The 15,350-nt window shown below is 41.2% G+C and overlaps 2 protein-coding genes and 1 long non-coding RNA gene across 6 annotated transcripts in view; 1 reads left to right on the top strand and 2 right to left on the bottom strand.

The window, feature by feature from the left end:
• LOC146710530 (stonustoxin subunit beta-like) overlaps window positions 1-2,921 on the top strand; it is a 21,450-nt gene extending 18,529 nt beyond the window's left edge. Inside the window, exon 5 of the mRNA XM_085455321.1 lies at window positions 1-2,921. This exon is cut by the window's left edge and continues 163 nt beyond it. Coding sequence (XP_085311447.1) covers window positions 1-382 — 382 coding nt within the window. The 3' untranslated portion in view covers window positions 383-2,921.
• LOC146710529 (uncharacterized) lies at window positions 2,421-8,179 on the bottom strand. Of its 4 annotated transcripts, none has more exons than XM_085453096.1 (5): window positions 8,037-8,179; window positions 4,954-5,022; window positions 4,793-4,841; window positions 3,720-3,812; window positions 2,421-3,448 (listed from the first exon to the last, which is right to left on the bottom strand). In XM_085453096.1, the coding sequence occupies exons 1-5, from the start codon at window positions 8,174-8,176 to the stop codon at window positions 3,137-3,139; spliced, it is 663 nt and encodes a 220-aa protein (XP_085309222.1). In that variant the 5' UTR covers window positions 8,177-8,179; the 3' UTR covers window positions 2,421-3,136. The 4 variants fall into 4 exon arrangements, with proteins under 4 accessions (XP_085309222.1, XP_085309225.1, XP_085309223.1 ...); XM_085453099.1 differs by lacking the exon at window positions 8,037-8,179 and adding an exon at window positions 6,270-6,312; XM_085453097.1 differs by lacking the exon at window positions 8,037-8,179 and adding an exon at window positions 5,465-5,557.
• A 5,095-nt stretch (window positions 8,180-13,274) lies between these two features.
• On the bottom strand, window positions 13,275-14,248 carry LOC146710528 (uncharacterized). The gene is made up of 2 exons (XR_014919952.1): window positions 13,554-14,248; window positions 13,275-13,450 (listed from the first exon to the last, which is right to left on the bottom strand). It is a non-coding gene; the product is annotated as an uncharacterized LOC146710528 (long non-coding RNA).
• Window positions 14,249-15,350: the final 1,102 nt, after the last annotated feature.

Here is a 15,350-nt window from a genome sequence, read left to right as displayed (position 1 = left end):
TCGCTGTTACTGGGAGGTCGAGTGGAGAGGAGACGTTTTTATATCAGTGAGTTACAGAAGCATCAGAAGGAAAGGAGGCAGTGACTGTGTGTTTGGATGGAATGATCAGTCCTGGAGTCTGTGCTGCTCTGATGATGGTCCTCATTCTGTCTGTCACAATAACAGCTACACATCCATCTCCTCCTCCTCCTCCTCCTCCTCCTCTGTCTCTAACAGAGCAGCAGTGTATGTGGACTGTCCTGCTGGCACTCTGTCCTTCTACAGAGTCTCCTCTGACACTCTGATCCACCTCCACACCTTCAACACCACATTCACTCAAACTCTTTATCCTGGGTTTAGGTTCAGTCCCTGGTCTCCTGGTGCCTCAGTGTCCCTGTGCTGAGTGGAGTGTAAAGAGTGTCTCCTGTTACAGAAACACTCTGACTGTTGAACAGATAGTTCAGTCTGTACATGTCTGTCTCTTTCACTCACAAACACGTTTTCAGATTCATGGATTCAATCAGTTGATGTTTGAAACTCTTCTAAATGATTCCTTGTAAACTTCTTCAGTCACAAACAAACAGGAAGTGATGTCACATGTGTTCCTGTCCACACAGCAGAATGAGTCTATTGCTGACAGTGATGTACAAACAGAGTGAGCATTTCTGAGGCCCAAAATAAACTGAGTAGTTCACTGAATGAACAATGGACTGTGAGCTCAGTTCCTTCATCATTAGTATGGATTATATATGTATCTGTATTATATTAGTATCATATATATCAGGTGCTGCTGCTTTCAGTCATTGTGCAAATGTGCTGTTTGTAAGCTTGTAAAGCTGCAGTCAGCTGAGACTGAAGAAGTCACCTGATCAGTGAGCAAACGTTTCTGAAAACGTCCAGATGAACAGAATCAACCTTTTGGGATCAGCCAGCAATGCAGCATCATTGTTGTTCAGCTTCAGAGGTTTGCAGGAATGAACTGATGACCAGAAACAGCTGCAAAGTCCAAGAAAATACCAGCTGGAGTTCAGCTGCATTTGAAGAAGTCAAAGAAAAGTAAGGATGGCAAAGGGCGACGTTTTCTTCCAAAGAGCTGCAAACATGGTCGACGCCTCATTAGAAGAATCATCTGGACATTTGTGAGGAACTCTAACCAAGAAAGCAACGTCACACAGATCCAACAGACAGTTTCCATGACTGCAAGTGTTGAGTGGAAAAATGCTACATTGCATTATTGCATCCTCTCACCACAGGAGGCGCTGTTGGCACCACTGATTGCTGATCAGCTGTTCTCTGATGATCTGATTGATACTGTGAATAACGGGACTCACTGAACTCTGTGACACAGTGAAGATTACAGAGTTTAACTTCAACATCTGACTGACGTCACACAGACAGAAGGATGAACCAGTGAGGCACAGAACACAGTTACTGGAGATACTGGATCAGCTCCATGTGAACCTCTGATGGAGAAGCTGCTGAGCCAGAGAAACATCAGGACATGACAGCAGCTGCACTTATCTAACAACATGTAGCAGAGCTGATCTATGTTAGAGGATCTATCACAGCAGCTGAAGCCAAAGTCCAACACTGGATACCAGCTGAGCCTGTGCTGAGTGTAGTGTTACAGGAAAAGGGCAGAAACACTGGTAGCTCCCAGTGATGCTGACTGGGGCACAGAGCTGAATGATGCAGCATCAGGACACTGTTTCAGTCTGACTGACAGAGAAACCTGTAGCTGTATCTACATGTGAGGCAGAGGCCACACAAGCAGCTTTCTATGTTTCACAGTGACTGAGATCTTCAGTGGGGGTGGACATGCTCCTGTACAGACCTCTGAGGAGAACCAAGGTGCAGTCAAAGAGTCCAGTCTGTCCTCACAGATGTGAACATGTGCTTTCATCAGGTCTGCTGTCAGCTAGCAGGCTCACATCAGAATCACTGTTCCTGAAAAACACAGTCTGTGTGACATCATCAGTCAGCTGATGGTCCCAGATCTGAATGGTTTCTGTCTCTACTGCACTCAAAAAAATAATTCATTGGATGAACTTAATTTCATCTTGCCACCTATATTCCATCTAAACAAATCATGTTATATCAATCCATCTTGATTGTGTTGTTTCAACACTAAATATGTTTGTAAGTGTAACATAATTTAAACATTAACATTCAGTTAATTTGATTTTTATTCAGTTAACATGTTTGTACCAAGTTAGTCTAATTAATTTAAATTCATGTTATATTGTTTAAACACTTTGGCACATCAAAAGTCAGTCTTGTTACATGAACTAGTAAAATATTTGTTACACCAATGTTAATCTTGTTGAATGAACAAATGTAATTTATGTCTGTAGTACTTACACCAATCATGTTTCAGTTAGTGTTTGTATTGCTTATGTAAACATTACTTTTAATTAAATTAATGAAACATACATAAATGATAACTTGCAAAACCATCTCTTTTATTTTGCTTGAACATTCTTAAAACAGTTGGCAGGATCCCAGTTCAGCCTAGCTTTCTCCCCTTTAACCATCTCATACTAAGACCACAGAACTTCCAGATCAAGACATGCTGACTGAAAGAAAAAATACAATAAAATAACCCTAACCCTAATAATAAAAATGAAATAAGTCTGTTGAATAGTTTGCAGACAAAAAATATTATCCCCAAAGCAACTTTCGTAAAATGTAGTAAAATATGCATTGCAAACAACAATATGAATTTTAACACAATTTAAAGCTCAGACATAACATTCAACATTACTATAATATTACAACATTACTATGTTGCTTGCATACATTAGTCCTCCATTTAATCAGGCTGTATCCATTAATAGTGACTTTATGCTATTTAACGTGTGGAGAAAACATTCAATTTTGAGTATAACTGCTCCACTCAAACAATTTGTGAAAACCAGTGTGCATTTGCCTTTGTAACAATTGCCATCTGGCAAAAATCAGTGTTTACACTTAAACTGTATAAGACTTTAAGTTATGAACAAACAATCTTTGTATAATAGCCGCAGAGCAAACCACATAGTTTATATGAACATTTTATAACTTACAATTTTAAACTTTAAAACAGTAAACACATATTTGCATTGCAAAAACCTTGAAAAAAAAATATCTGGCTTGCCTGAGTCTGTTTCAAGCTCATTCACCCCATTAGCTTGTTTTTTAGAAACTGTGCCTTGGATGACAACCTCTGTCCATCCAGCTTCATGATAATCTTTTGCAAGACTTCAAAAGTGCATTTGAGCTCCGGTGGGTAGCTTAGGTTCAGACAGTATATCAGTCCAAATAACAGAGCACAAGCAATTGCAATGCTCCTCAAACCAGTGAGAACCTCCACGCCTTCAATCAGGACACCGATGTTCTCTGGGTCATCTCCAGGCTCCGCACCCTCCTGATGTATGACATACACTCCCATCACAGTTTGTTCCATGGCTTCAGTGTTGGCCTCAGTGTTCTGTGACGTAAAATACAATAATACATTTGTTTGAGTCTACATATGAAAAAAATAAAGGAATTCAGCAATCAGCGTGAATATGCTGATATATTTACTAAATTCTATGTCTCTGGTTTCACACCTCAGAAATTTGACATGAAACAAAACAAGGACCAATTGCAATATCTTTTATTCACACGTGGTGTCACATTTTACCATTTCATATATTGAAATTACCCATAACTCCTGGAGCAAATTACATAACACAGAACAACTTGTGAATGTAACTGACCGTATATTCCTTCACAAGTTTCTCATGGTCTTCATTCAGGTAGACACACAAGGACTTCAGGATGCATGCTCGTCTTGCATGTATTGTGTCATCCTAAGAAAAAAGGGAATCCATAATGACAATATTTAACTTTTAGGCAGCAGTTTGAAAAAGGAATACTTAGTTTGGAAGAGTCCAAAAGGCCACATGGTAAATAGACTGGTTCTTATATAGCGTTTGTACTGAAATGACTTCCTTTGGTCTATCGATAAAAAATACTCAACAGGCTCTACAACCCTAAAATTTTGTATGTAGTATAGTTTTCTTTTATAAGGAGTGGCAATATTTTAGCCACAGGGTTAGAAACACATACAGAATTTGCAAGCTCTTCAATAACAGCCTGACTAATATGGAGGTTAAGGCTCTTAAAAATTTCTCTAATTGTACGCTTTGTCAGAGGTACACTAGCTGAACTCAACAGAAAAACTAACTCCTCTAAGAACTCATCTAATCCTTTTGCTGGAACATGAAATATGTGTTCCAATTTCAACAATATTACTGCTAATTTCCGTTCAATTAGTTCGGGCTGATTTTCAACATCACTATTATCACATTCTGTCACTGACTCACTTTCAAATTCACCATAGGATACATCTTCAGAACAGCTAGCCCTTACGTTATCAGAGGACTCTATCACTTGAACTGGGTCCACACGTGTAACTACCCTGGCTTTAAAATCTTTAAGTGTGTGTGGATGATGCTTCCTCTTGTGTGTATAAAATGTATTGTAAATATTTGTCTTGAAAGGGCAACCAAGAAACACACAACTACCTGTCTCGTTACTTCGCAGATGTGTTCCAATATGGACAAAAAAATCTCTCTCAGAGAAGACGTCACTGCAGTCACATAACTCACATTTAAAAGTTACTGAACTTGAAGCTGTCTGTGTAAACTGAGATGAATGAGCTTTATAGACATGAGTGTTCAGTCCACTCCAAGTCTTAAATGTGCACGGACAATTAACATATATGCACAGATAATGTTGACCTATTCCGTAATGATGATGTAGTTTATAATGTTGAAGTAATTTGTACCTGCTGCTCTCTCTGGTAACACAATGCTTGCACTGCCACATACACGTCACTGATAAAAAATGAAATATGCATTAGAAAACGTCAAGGAGATTAAACTTCTGCATCATCCAAAAAAAAAAAATAACATAATAATAATAATAATAAGGCAAACATGAACTTACCATGTATTGTTGAGGAGGTGCATAAGAATCTCAGAGCATGGGAATGTGGCTTTATTTTGTGATGTATTTCTGGGGAGAGAAATTAATTAAAACAAAGTTATTACTCTGACAAATTTGTGTTAATATCTACATACTGTGAAATGTGAAGACTGTTACGGTGCGTACACACCGAACGCGATAGACGCGACCAGAGCTTCAGGTTTACATGTAAAGTCAATGGAGGAGCACGATGAAGCGCGACTGGAGGTCCAGCTAAACTTCGGAAGCAGATTTGCATTGAGAAAACGCTTTTCTGCCTACTTCACACGACTGACGCCTTTGAAGCGCGAAGTAAAATACGCGCTGCAGTTTGTGTGGTGCATTTTGTGCATTCGCGCTTATCACGTCTACCGCTCCAGCTGGTAAAATCTGCGGGACAGCAGCTCCTCAAACTCGGCAAGGGACAGAAGGTGGTACAGCTGAAAGCGGCCGTCATCCAGACGGAGCTTCTGGAGCAAGTGGTGAAACTCACCAAACTGCTCATGCTTGTGGAAGACCTGATGGACCCAGGTACGGTGAGGACGTCCTTTAGGCACTGCTCTGCTCTCCACAGCAAATAGAGAAGGGAGACTCTTCAAACGCTAGATTGACAGCTGCCATTTTAATAACATACCGTCTGGCACTACTTCCTCCCAGATCTCTTCTTCATACGCGTGAAAATTGCATATAAAGCTCGACCAGTTCATGCTGGACGCGCTTCGAGGTGCAAATGTGCACGCGATCAGCTAGGGGCGTCTATCGCGTTCGGTGTGAACGCACCGTTAGTCAGCCTTAATGCAGAGCACCAGAGAAACTATAACCCGAACAATTATCCACCTAAATCATTCTGAATTCGAAAACTAAGTGAATATATTACAAAAAAAGAAAATGCACATGCAATTATTGTGACAGAGTTTATCTTACTCCTTGTTATTAACTCCCCTAAACGCTGGTTTAGTTGAATTAAACCTTTCATCAATCCAGTTAATGCGGTTGCCCGCGACTAAACTCCACTGACAAAAACAGGAATTTTAGATAGAGCATCATAAAACACTCATAAAATCACCAAAACCATGTCGGTCAGTCTTACCACTACTACCAACAATCACCAACTCCGGTTAAGTAGAAAGTAACCTGTCATTCACGGAGCTATATGCGAAGACGTAACGGCTCTACGCGGCTTTCCCGCTCTTCAAAGTTAGCTAACTCCAGAGAAGAAAAACAGTCCTACCAACGCAGATAACCATGAAACACACCTCATTCAAAGTCGACAGAAACAAAAAAAAAAAAGAACTTACCAAAATAACCTCATCAGTTTTTGCTCTGTTGCAACAATTAGCGACTCTGGTTAAGTTTTTAAAAAAACATTAAATTCACCGACTTACATTTGAAAAATGCTTGGGTCTACAACCTCCCTGCTATATATAAAACTCCTCTAAATCTCCACACTACACAGGTAAAAATTTTTAACTACCGTATTTTCACGACCATAAGGCGCACTGTGCTAAAAGGCGCAGTCTCAGTTATGTGTGCCATTACTGTATTTAACACACACATAAGGCGCACTGGATCATAGGGCGCATACAAGTACCGTATGCGTATTTAAAAATAAAGCGGGAGCAAACCTGAGTTCGGTACCTTACTCACATTTTTATTACCAGTAATCGTCATCATCAACAACACACAAGCATACAAGTGTGCATATTTAAAAATAAAGCAGGAGCAAAACAAAGTTTGGTACTCACATTTTTATCATCAATCAAACCCATCGAAGTCCTCATCCTCTGTGTCTGAATTGAACAGCTGCGCTAAATCTCCATCAAACATGCCAGGTTCACTGTCTTCACTGTCAGAGTCACTTTCCGTGCTGTGCGGCTCCTCGGAAACGATGCCGGCTTTTGCGAAAGCTCGAACAACAGTGCCAGCAGACATGTTAGCCCAAGCATCTACAATCCATTGGCAAATTGTGGCGTAACTCGCCCGGCGCTGCCTTCCACTCTTAGTGAAACTGCGTGGAAAAAACCACCTGGTCTCCTTACATACACCTCCCTCAGCCACTCTTTCATCATTTCCTCATCCATCCAGCCCTTTTCATGTCCCTTAATGATGATTTCTGCTGGAAACTTCTCTTTAGGCAAAGTCTTTCGCTTAAAAATCACCATAGGCGGCAGTTTCTGTCCATTAGCATGGCAGCCAAGCACAACAGTAAAAGAAGACTTTTCATACCCCGTTGTGCGTATCGCTACCGTGCTGGTCCCCTTCTTCTCCACAGTGTGACTCACCGGGATGTCAAAAGTGAGCGGCACCTCGTCCATGTTTGTGATGTGGCTGGGCTGGATGTTTTTGTCGCCGATGTGTTTGCTGCAGTAGGAGCGGAAGATGGCCAGCTTTTCCTTATAATCCGCTGGAAGTTGCTGCGCTACCGTAGTCCTGGTCCGGATGGAAAAATGGCAGCGTGTCATAAAAAGTGAAAGTGAAACTGCTTTTAGCCGAATGGTGACCGTCGAAACGCTTCTCCCGCTCGTTCTTTGCTCGATGATCCACCGCTCGAGTCTTTCCTCCAACTCGAGCCACCTCGCCTTATGTCCGCGGAAACTCAGCTGCGTTTTCTTGACCTGCCGGAGCTTGTTTTCTAGCTTCCTCCATTTGCGAACCATCGATTCGTTAATCTTAAATTCTCTCGCCGCTGCTCGATTTCCATGTTCCTCCGCGTAGCTGATGGCCTTCAGTTTAAACTGTGCTTCGTAAGCGTGTCTCTTTGCCATTTTCAGGGTTGTTAAAACAACGATGTCTTGCATAATGCACATACCTGTTCTTTTATACAGGTATGTGCGATTGTCCTGGTATATACGATCAACGCCCACACTTCACCCTTTAACGTTCTCATGGTGTTCTCTACTACGTTCTCCTTACAACACATAGGGCGCACCGCGCTATAGGGCGCGCCGCACTATTTGAAGAAAATCTAAGACTTTTAAGTGCGCCTTATGGTCGTGAAAATACGGTAATAGTATTTATCTCTCACTCCACTAACCTAAATAAATATATCAAGAAATATTACTTACCTCACTATCAGGTATGCCAAAGAAGTAACTCCACGTGCGCTCGTTAACTTCTCAACGGACCTTTCCGCATCCGGTGGGCGTGGAGCATGCGCAATACATGACGCTATCAGAGCCGTTGGTTTGATGGACCTCATTCTCATTGGATTGCCATGAACGAATTTAACTCATCAAAGTTTTCTTTGATTTATATTCAACAAAAAAGAATGAATCATTTAATGAGCATAAAAATGATTTCTTCATGTGATGTAAACATATTACTACTTTGTTAATCAAACACATGCCCTAGTTGATTTTTTTGAGTGTGAGGAAGTCAGAGAATATCACTGAGGTGTGGATCAGGTCTGAGTGAGCTGTGGAGGGACAGCTTTAAACAGTCCACAGGTCTCACGTCCTGCTCAGTCTGGTAGCAGATACCTCGTATTGTTCCAGATGTGCTGACATCAGCAGCAGCACAGCTGTGTGATACCATGAATCTCAGTTATTGATCCAACACACAGTAAATACAAAGATCAGGATTTCTGAGAGTAATCATTATGAGTCTGAACTAGAGCTGGGCGATATGAGATTTTTTCATATCACGATATGTTTTTTTCATTTCAGGCGATAACGATATCTATCACGATATAAGCCAAATAACTATATTTGTAAGATTTAAATGTCCCGTTGCTCACAAGTAAAATGTGAAATAATCAGCAGCTTGTTTTTAAATATTTATTTCCCATAATAAGTTCAACAGGGTAGATGTACTTAAGGAACATGAGACTTTTTCAGATAAATAAAGGCAAATATTGCAAACTACACAAAAGGCAGCCGCTAAAGCGTTTAAGTTTCAAAATAGAACAAACGAAACAGACTAAATTGTCAATTCCACTTAGAAACAAAATATTAATTCTAAAAATAAATCTTAGTTTGTTTTACAGAAGAACAGACAAAACTGACTAACTTTTGTCAATATCAAATAAACTGAGAACTAAAAGGAAATTCTCAATCTCTCCTTGTTGTATAGCTGAGCTTTTCAAACAGTTTTAACAGTTACTTTAGTCTGACAAAAGCCGAATGACGAATTAGCGCTTCCAGTCAGAGACTGAGGCTACGTCCACACGTACACGGGTGTTTTTGAAAACTGAGATTTTCCGTTTTCGTTTTAAAAAATAATCCCGTCCACACATAAAGGCAGAAATGAAGGAAAACGCTGCTATGAACATGCCAAAGCAGCAGGTGGCGCTAGATTCCTAACCGTGCAGAAATGTTGGCCAATCAGAAGTCTAGAAGCCTCGGTGGGAAAAAGTAAACAAAGCTGGGGCATAGAAGCAGAACCGAGTCGTATGTGTGGACGGACAGAAAAATGTGTGTGTATGTAAGCATTTAAACACTGCAGAGAGTAGAATTAACAGTAACAGTATTGTAGAAATTCATTTCACCGAAACAATAACGTGGCGCACAGTGTGACGCATGCACCAGTTTATTGTATTTCCAGACTTGCTTTCGGCACATTTACAGTGCACGCTACTCTGTTTTTTGTCAGACTTGAAATAGCCGAAATACCTTCACACTACGGAACTTCTATGGCTCTTCCGTTCGACAATCTCTCCGGCGTTGGAACCATCATCTGTTTTCTCTTCGGTCACGCTCGGTTGATTTTTCTAGTCGGCACACTCATTTCCTCCATTACACGCTGGCTCCATTACCCGCTGGCTGCTTCGCAAACAAACACACGTGCGGCTTGGCACTTGTGCTGTACCTAACAAGTCACGCGACGTGACGCTGCGGCTGTGATTGGTTCGGCTCTGCGCTACTTAATTTGGATTGGCTGACCTTTTTTTTATTTTAAGAGGACAAGAGCGGCGAGGTCTATCGCGATAGCTTAATTTCTCTATCGAGTAAAAGTTATATCGCGATACATATTGTTATCGTTCTATCGCCCAGCTCTAGTCTGAACACATGATCACTGAATGTTAGTCTCCACAATAATAAGCTAACACAAGCAAACACAGCTTTCAGCTCTTATTTTGAAACTGGCTTATTTAGAGAGCTGTGATGTGAGCGTGCCTGGCTCTGAGGCACTTGGGTCAGCCTCTGTTGTTTAGAAGTGTTACAGACTGTGAATGACACAGACCTGTCAGTTTCCATGTTTGTCTGTAACACAGCTCAGGGCTCCATGCTGAACGCATCCATCCAGTGTTATTGATCCAGGACTGATACCAGCATTGGGATCAATACTACAACACACAATCACATGTGTCCACGTGATGTGTTTGACCAGCTTTATTCATTAATGATCAATCAGCTTATTTACTGCATCTGAGTCCAGCTTCATTTAAATGATCCAACCATGAAAATGACATCAGTCCTACAGAAGCACTTCATGCTAACAGGAAGTCATTGATTAAGGTGGAATAACACAGAGACACAACCACTCACAGCTAACCTGACCCCACTAACTGCATGTGTTTGGACTGTGGGAGGAAGCCGGAGTACCGGAGAGGACGCACACAAACACGGGAGAACATGAAGCACTGAAACAAAGATGGTGGATTTGACCTCAGGACCAGGCAGGGTTACGGGGGTCATGACCCCCCAATAATAGATCCAGCTACACTGAAACTGTCAATTTCATTTACTTTTCCTGTTTTAAAGCTATCAGGCTGCTTTGTGGCTCACTCAATACTAAACTAAGATACTTTCAGTGTGAATCATTTGCAGGAACACAGGCAGGATTTAAAGTGCAGAACTTTACAGTCTCTGTCTCAAAGTTGGTCTGAACATGCTAACAGCTCTTTGTTTTTTTCAGTTTTCACTGGTTTGATGTAATGAAAGAAATTTTAAAGAAGCAGACGATTGTTGTTATTTTAGTTCTATAGTTTCATAAATCGTGGTGTGGATCTAAGTCAACATTCAGAATAAATAAGATAATACAGCACTTTGATGGTTGCCTTTGTATTTTCCCAGCAGTGCTCAGGTTGGTTCTCGGCTACATTTACATACAGATGTTAATGTGTTCAGCAGCTGGACTCATCTGAGGAAGGAACATTGGAAAGGTGCTCAGTGCACAACTGCATCACTAATTTTATGTAAGACCCTGTGTTTTATTGTATTTATATATTTGTAACATTTGACTCAAACACTTTTGGGAAGGATGAAAATGTTTTCAGGAGGAAGTTTTTCCTTCTGTCCGACTGCAGTACACACAACACTGCGTCTCCCTCCCTTATCACAGTTCCTCAGGCTGCTGATGAGCGCCCCCTGGTGTCAGTGTTGATGACGTCATGCACAGTGAAACATAAACAGTGTCTGTTAATAAAAAATCATGTGTCCATTTTCATGTTTGCATCATGTTTCTGTAAAATCATCAGCTGTTTCTGAACCTTCTTCATTGTTTGACTCATTCCAACAGCTGTGAGCTGTGATGGAGTCAGAGCAGCTTCATCACTGATGTTCAGGTGAAGCTGAACTTAATAAACTGTAGAAATGATCAGGATTCAGGCTGGATGTGTAAAACACTTCTGTGTGAGGTCGCAGTGCTTCATATGTGTGTGTGGGCTGAAGCACACACGTGTGAGTCCTCAGAGGTTTCACACACATCACTGCACACACTTATAATCCTAGTTTAAGCTTGTGGATCATATCGGACACATCAGCAGCTCTTTGGAGACAAAGATTTGAGATTTAAGATGAGTCATAGTCTTTCTATCCATGGTAGCTTCCACTGCTGAGGCTCGGGAAACATGAAGAGGATAATTAAGAGCAAGCATCAGCTCTGTCTCATCTAACTACACAGTATTATGATCATGCACTTATGTCTCAAACTAAGACACAATGAGACAAAATGAGTTCTGTGAGTCTTTAGATTATCAGTAATTCTGGTGACAGTTTGACGCTCAGTGGAGCCATTTTTGGTTTGTGATGAGTGTTTTGTGAGCTTCTGTTTTGTGAATCGCTCTTTGTAATTTAGAAGATGGTGCAGAAATGTGCGCGCCCTTATCTGAGAGGACACGGAGAGAGTGTCGCAGACTCGAGGTGAGGAGATAAACCTCGGAGCTGGATGGCCTGCACGTTACCCATGTGCATCTTTTCAGTGACATCAAGTGAACCCATAATAAGCATTTCTATGTCTTAGACATCATGTCCATTTCTAATGAGAGATTATTTTTAAATGAGGGAAACCTGGTCTAACAACACGCTTACAACAGAGCTAAAGGTTCACCACAGTGAGACGGTGGGACTCTGATAAGAACTGAAACACTGTGTATGAACAGCTGAGACAAAACTATATATAAACACTCATTTATTCCAGTTTAGTTTACAATGATTTCAAAGTAATGTGGAACGATTCATGTTCGTGAGCTGTTACAAACACAACTATTGATTTGTCTATATATGGTCGGACTACAAGGCTCGTGTTGAGGCTCTTGGAATAATGTGTGAATTACAGCAAGAAATGATGGTTTCCCATTTTACCAAAGTGGAATAAAATCACCACAGCAAAGAAATCATGTTATTGTCTGCAGCTAAAATATATGGTGAACATGGTTTTATAATAATGTGCAAACACAACCTCACTCTGCTCTATACGAGGAGCCAACCACAGCTGTCCGGGTCTTCATCCACCACCTCCACCATCTTTGCTCATCATCATTCACTTAATTGCTGATTGGTTTAAATCAAACTCCATTACAGGTTCAACTCCATTATATAACAGCATGTTGACTTTGGATCTGGTGTGCAGTGCCACCTTAAAAGATGAGGAAACTAAGAGATTACAAAAAAAGAAGTGGAGGAGTTAAAGAGCTGCAGCAGATTAACAGTTTCTGACAGTCATGTGTTAGAAATAGGACGATTAGATGAGCTGAGGGATCCATCTACTGCTCAGTGAAGCCTCATCAGAAACAGTCTCAGTGGAAGGATGGCTCTATTGTTAAGGAAGGACACAGGCAGAAAGACTGGCGTCTGTCACACAGGAACTGGACTGAAAATCAGCTGCACATATTCATCAGTACATGCAAACATATTATAGGTGTGGAATTCAGGACAGTACCATCAGAAGTTGATCCACTGTGCAAATGTCTGATTGGCAGTGGCTTCATTTTTCACTATGAACAAACTGCTAATGCAGCATCACAGGACGTCAGCCATGGATTGGCCTCCCCAGACCTCAACATTACTGAAACATCTTAACAGAGGATGGAAACAAAGGGAACCAACATCCAAGAAAAGACCAAGACTCCAGGCTGTGCTGAATTATAAAGGTGGACTGACCTCCAGGGTCCTTAGTATCATATAAGCTCAGTTTGTGTCTTATATACGTTCCATTTATATAACAAAATATATAGAAAGGAGGGTGGTTTAAGATGTGTGTAGAGTTTTATTCATTATCTTTAGACAAACAAAGAAAGCACCATCCATTCGTCTCCAGTCTGTATGAAAAACAGGGGAAAGGTCAAATTAAACCTTTGAAATTCCTTTCACAATAAATCCATAAATAAACAAAATAAAACATAGAAAAGTGTTTAAACCCACTTTTCCATAAAGCTGTCAATAGGAAATGTTCCAGTAAACATGTCTGTGTTTCTGCTGTTTTCCTTTCATGCGTCCACAGCTGACAGGTAACCCTATTGGAGTCGCCATAGTGACGGGTGGCGTCTCAGCTTCAGCGTGTTGATGGGCACAGCCATGGTTACCACAGCTGGAGTTGGTGTACGGCGAGCTGTGAGAGGACAGAGATGGAGAACGCACATTTAACTCTTTAACAGGAGATACGTTACGACTAACAGACGACTGCTGTCTACATGATGTCTTTGCAGCCCTTATGCTACATGTTACACAACTTTTCTTCATGCCAACAAGACTGAGGTGCCACATAGTCGACACATACAGCTGATTATGATGCATGTTTTACTATTGCTATGTTCACATCATCTGCTTGGCTTTATTACTGAGAGCCTGGAGATCCTCTGACGTGTGCATGGCTGATGTGAAGTATGATTAGTCCTACATGACATCAACAGCAGAGGCAATGAAAGCTTTGTTGTTAACAGGTTGTAGGTAAAGTCAAATGTCTACTTCTACACTTGTGTTGGGTAAAGTTCTTCTCACTGCAGCAGATTTATATCTGTGCTTTCACAGGGCGTGATGTGGAGCTCAGCGCTGAGGTGCAGGTCTCCTTGGAGACGGCATCCTGGCTGAAATATTATCATGCTTCCAAAACATTTCAGCTTTTATTTTGAAAGAAACAAGAGTCCCCTTCTTCCTCTTTGTCTTTGTTCTTCAGAGGAGTGTCACCTGGACAAACTCAGGGCTGTTCTAGAGCCTTTCTTATTATTTGACTCCATAGAAATAAAACTGAATGGAATCAAACAAAAACTCCCAAACAGCTAAAACACTTTGCTTTATTCTCTTTTTTAACAAATACGTTGAAGTCCATCCACAACAACACAGCTGAGATCTCCTTTGTAATCAAGTGTTTCCATCCTTTGTACAGATCTGCATACAAAACAATCATTTACGTCCCACAGAAGTCTAGTTACACGTAACTCTACAAGAACTGGTGAATGACAGAAACATGAGACACATGATCACAGGTGATAACAAAAAGAGAAAGAATTCATGTGTTAGTGATGTTTTTCAGCCCTGATGGCTCATGTTGGAGAAACAAGCTGAGGTACGTGGAAAGTTCACACACACAAGTGGGCGTGAGCGCACACACAGAGAGAAACACAACTGAAGCATCTGTTTGCTGTTTCTGCTTTCATCATCTCTGCTGCTGTGTCAGGCTGGGGTCTCTCAGTGACGTGGTTGAGGTGAAGTATGACGAGTATCCCTGATTCAGTCCATCGAGACAAAGGGCAAAGAAAGCTGTTGTTAACAAACTCTATGGTGATGTGGCATTTAGCTCTGACTCTACGCTCTGCTGAATCCTTTGAACCTGCTGATCAGTAAAGCTCTACGTGCTGCAGCAGATTGACCTCATCTGTGTTCACAGGTGTGGACCTCAGCGCTGAGGTGCAGGAGACTTTCATTCAGTTCTCCCTGCAAACAGCATCCAGCCTGGAAATACTGTCATCTTTCCCACAAACGGTGCTCTTATCTCAGAGAAGAAGTCTGATGTAAATAACTGCAATCAACAGTGATGTTCTGCACAGATCACTTTTCCATTTTGCTCTCTAGATGAGTCCCAGCTGCCTGACCTTGTGTCCAGGTGATCGTCTCACTGAGGAGCTTTTGTTCTGAAAATCTCACGTCCATCACCTGTTTCCTTTTTACTATCTCTGCTCTTTCTTTATTCACAATGCTCATAATATCACACAATTATATTCA

This window comes from Copadichromis virginalis, linkage group LG4 (genome assembly GCF_057382275.1).
Source record: "Copadichromis virginalis isolate Kocher_CV1m ecotype Utaka linkage group LG4, C_Virginalis_male_GT1.1, whole genome shotgun sequence".
In the NCBI taxonomy this organism is placed as follows: domain Eukaryota; kingdom Metazoa; phylum Chordata; class Actinopteri; order Cichliformes; family Cichlidae; genus Copadichromis; species Copadichromis virginalis.
Note: the sequence above shows the minus strand (reverse complement) of the source record. Positions and strands in the feature narration are given on the sequence as shown.

Excerpts from the sequence above, each read along its gene's own strand:
- LOC146710529 (XM_085453096.1), bottom strand. The coding sequence starts at position 8,176 with ATGAGAATGAGGTCCATCAAACCAACGGCTCTGATAGCGTCATGTATT. Across the intron at positions 5,023-8,036 it reads TTGGCATACCTGATAGTGAG|AAATACATCACAAAATAAAG; the intron begins GTAAGTAATATT and ends TTCTCTCCCCAG. Across the intron at positions 3,813-4,792 it reads GTTACCAGAGAGAGCAGCAG|GATGACACAATACATGCAAG; the intron begins GTACAAATTACT and ends CTTTTTTCTTAG.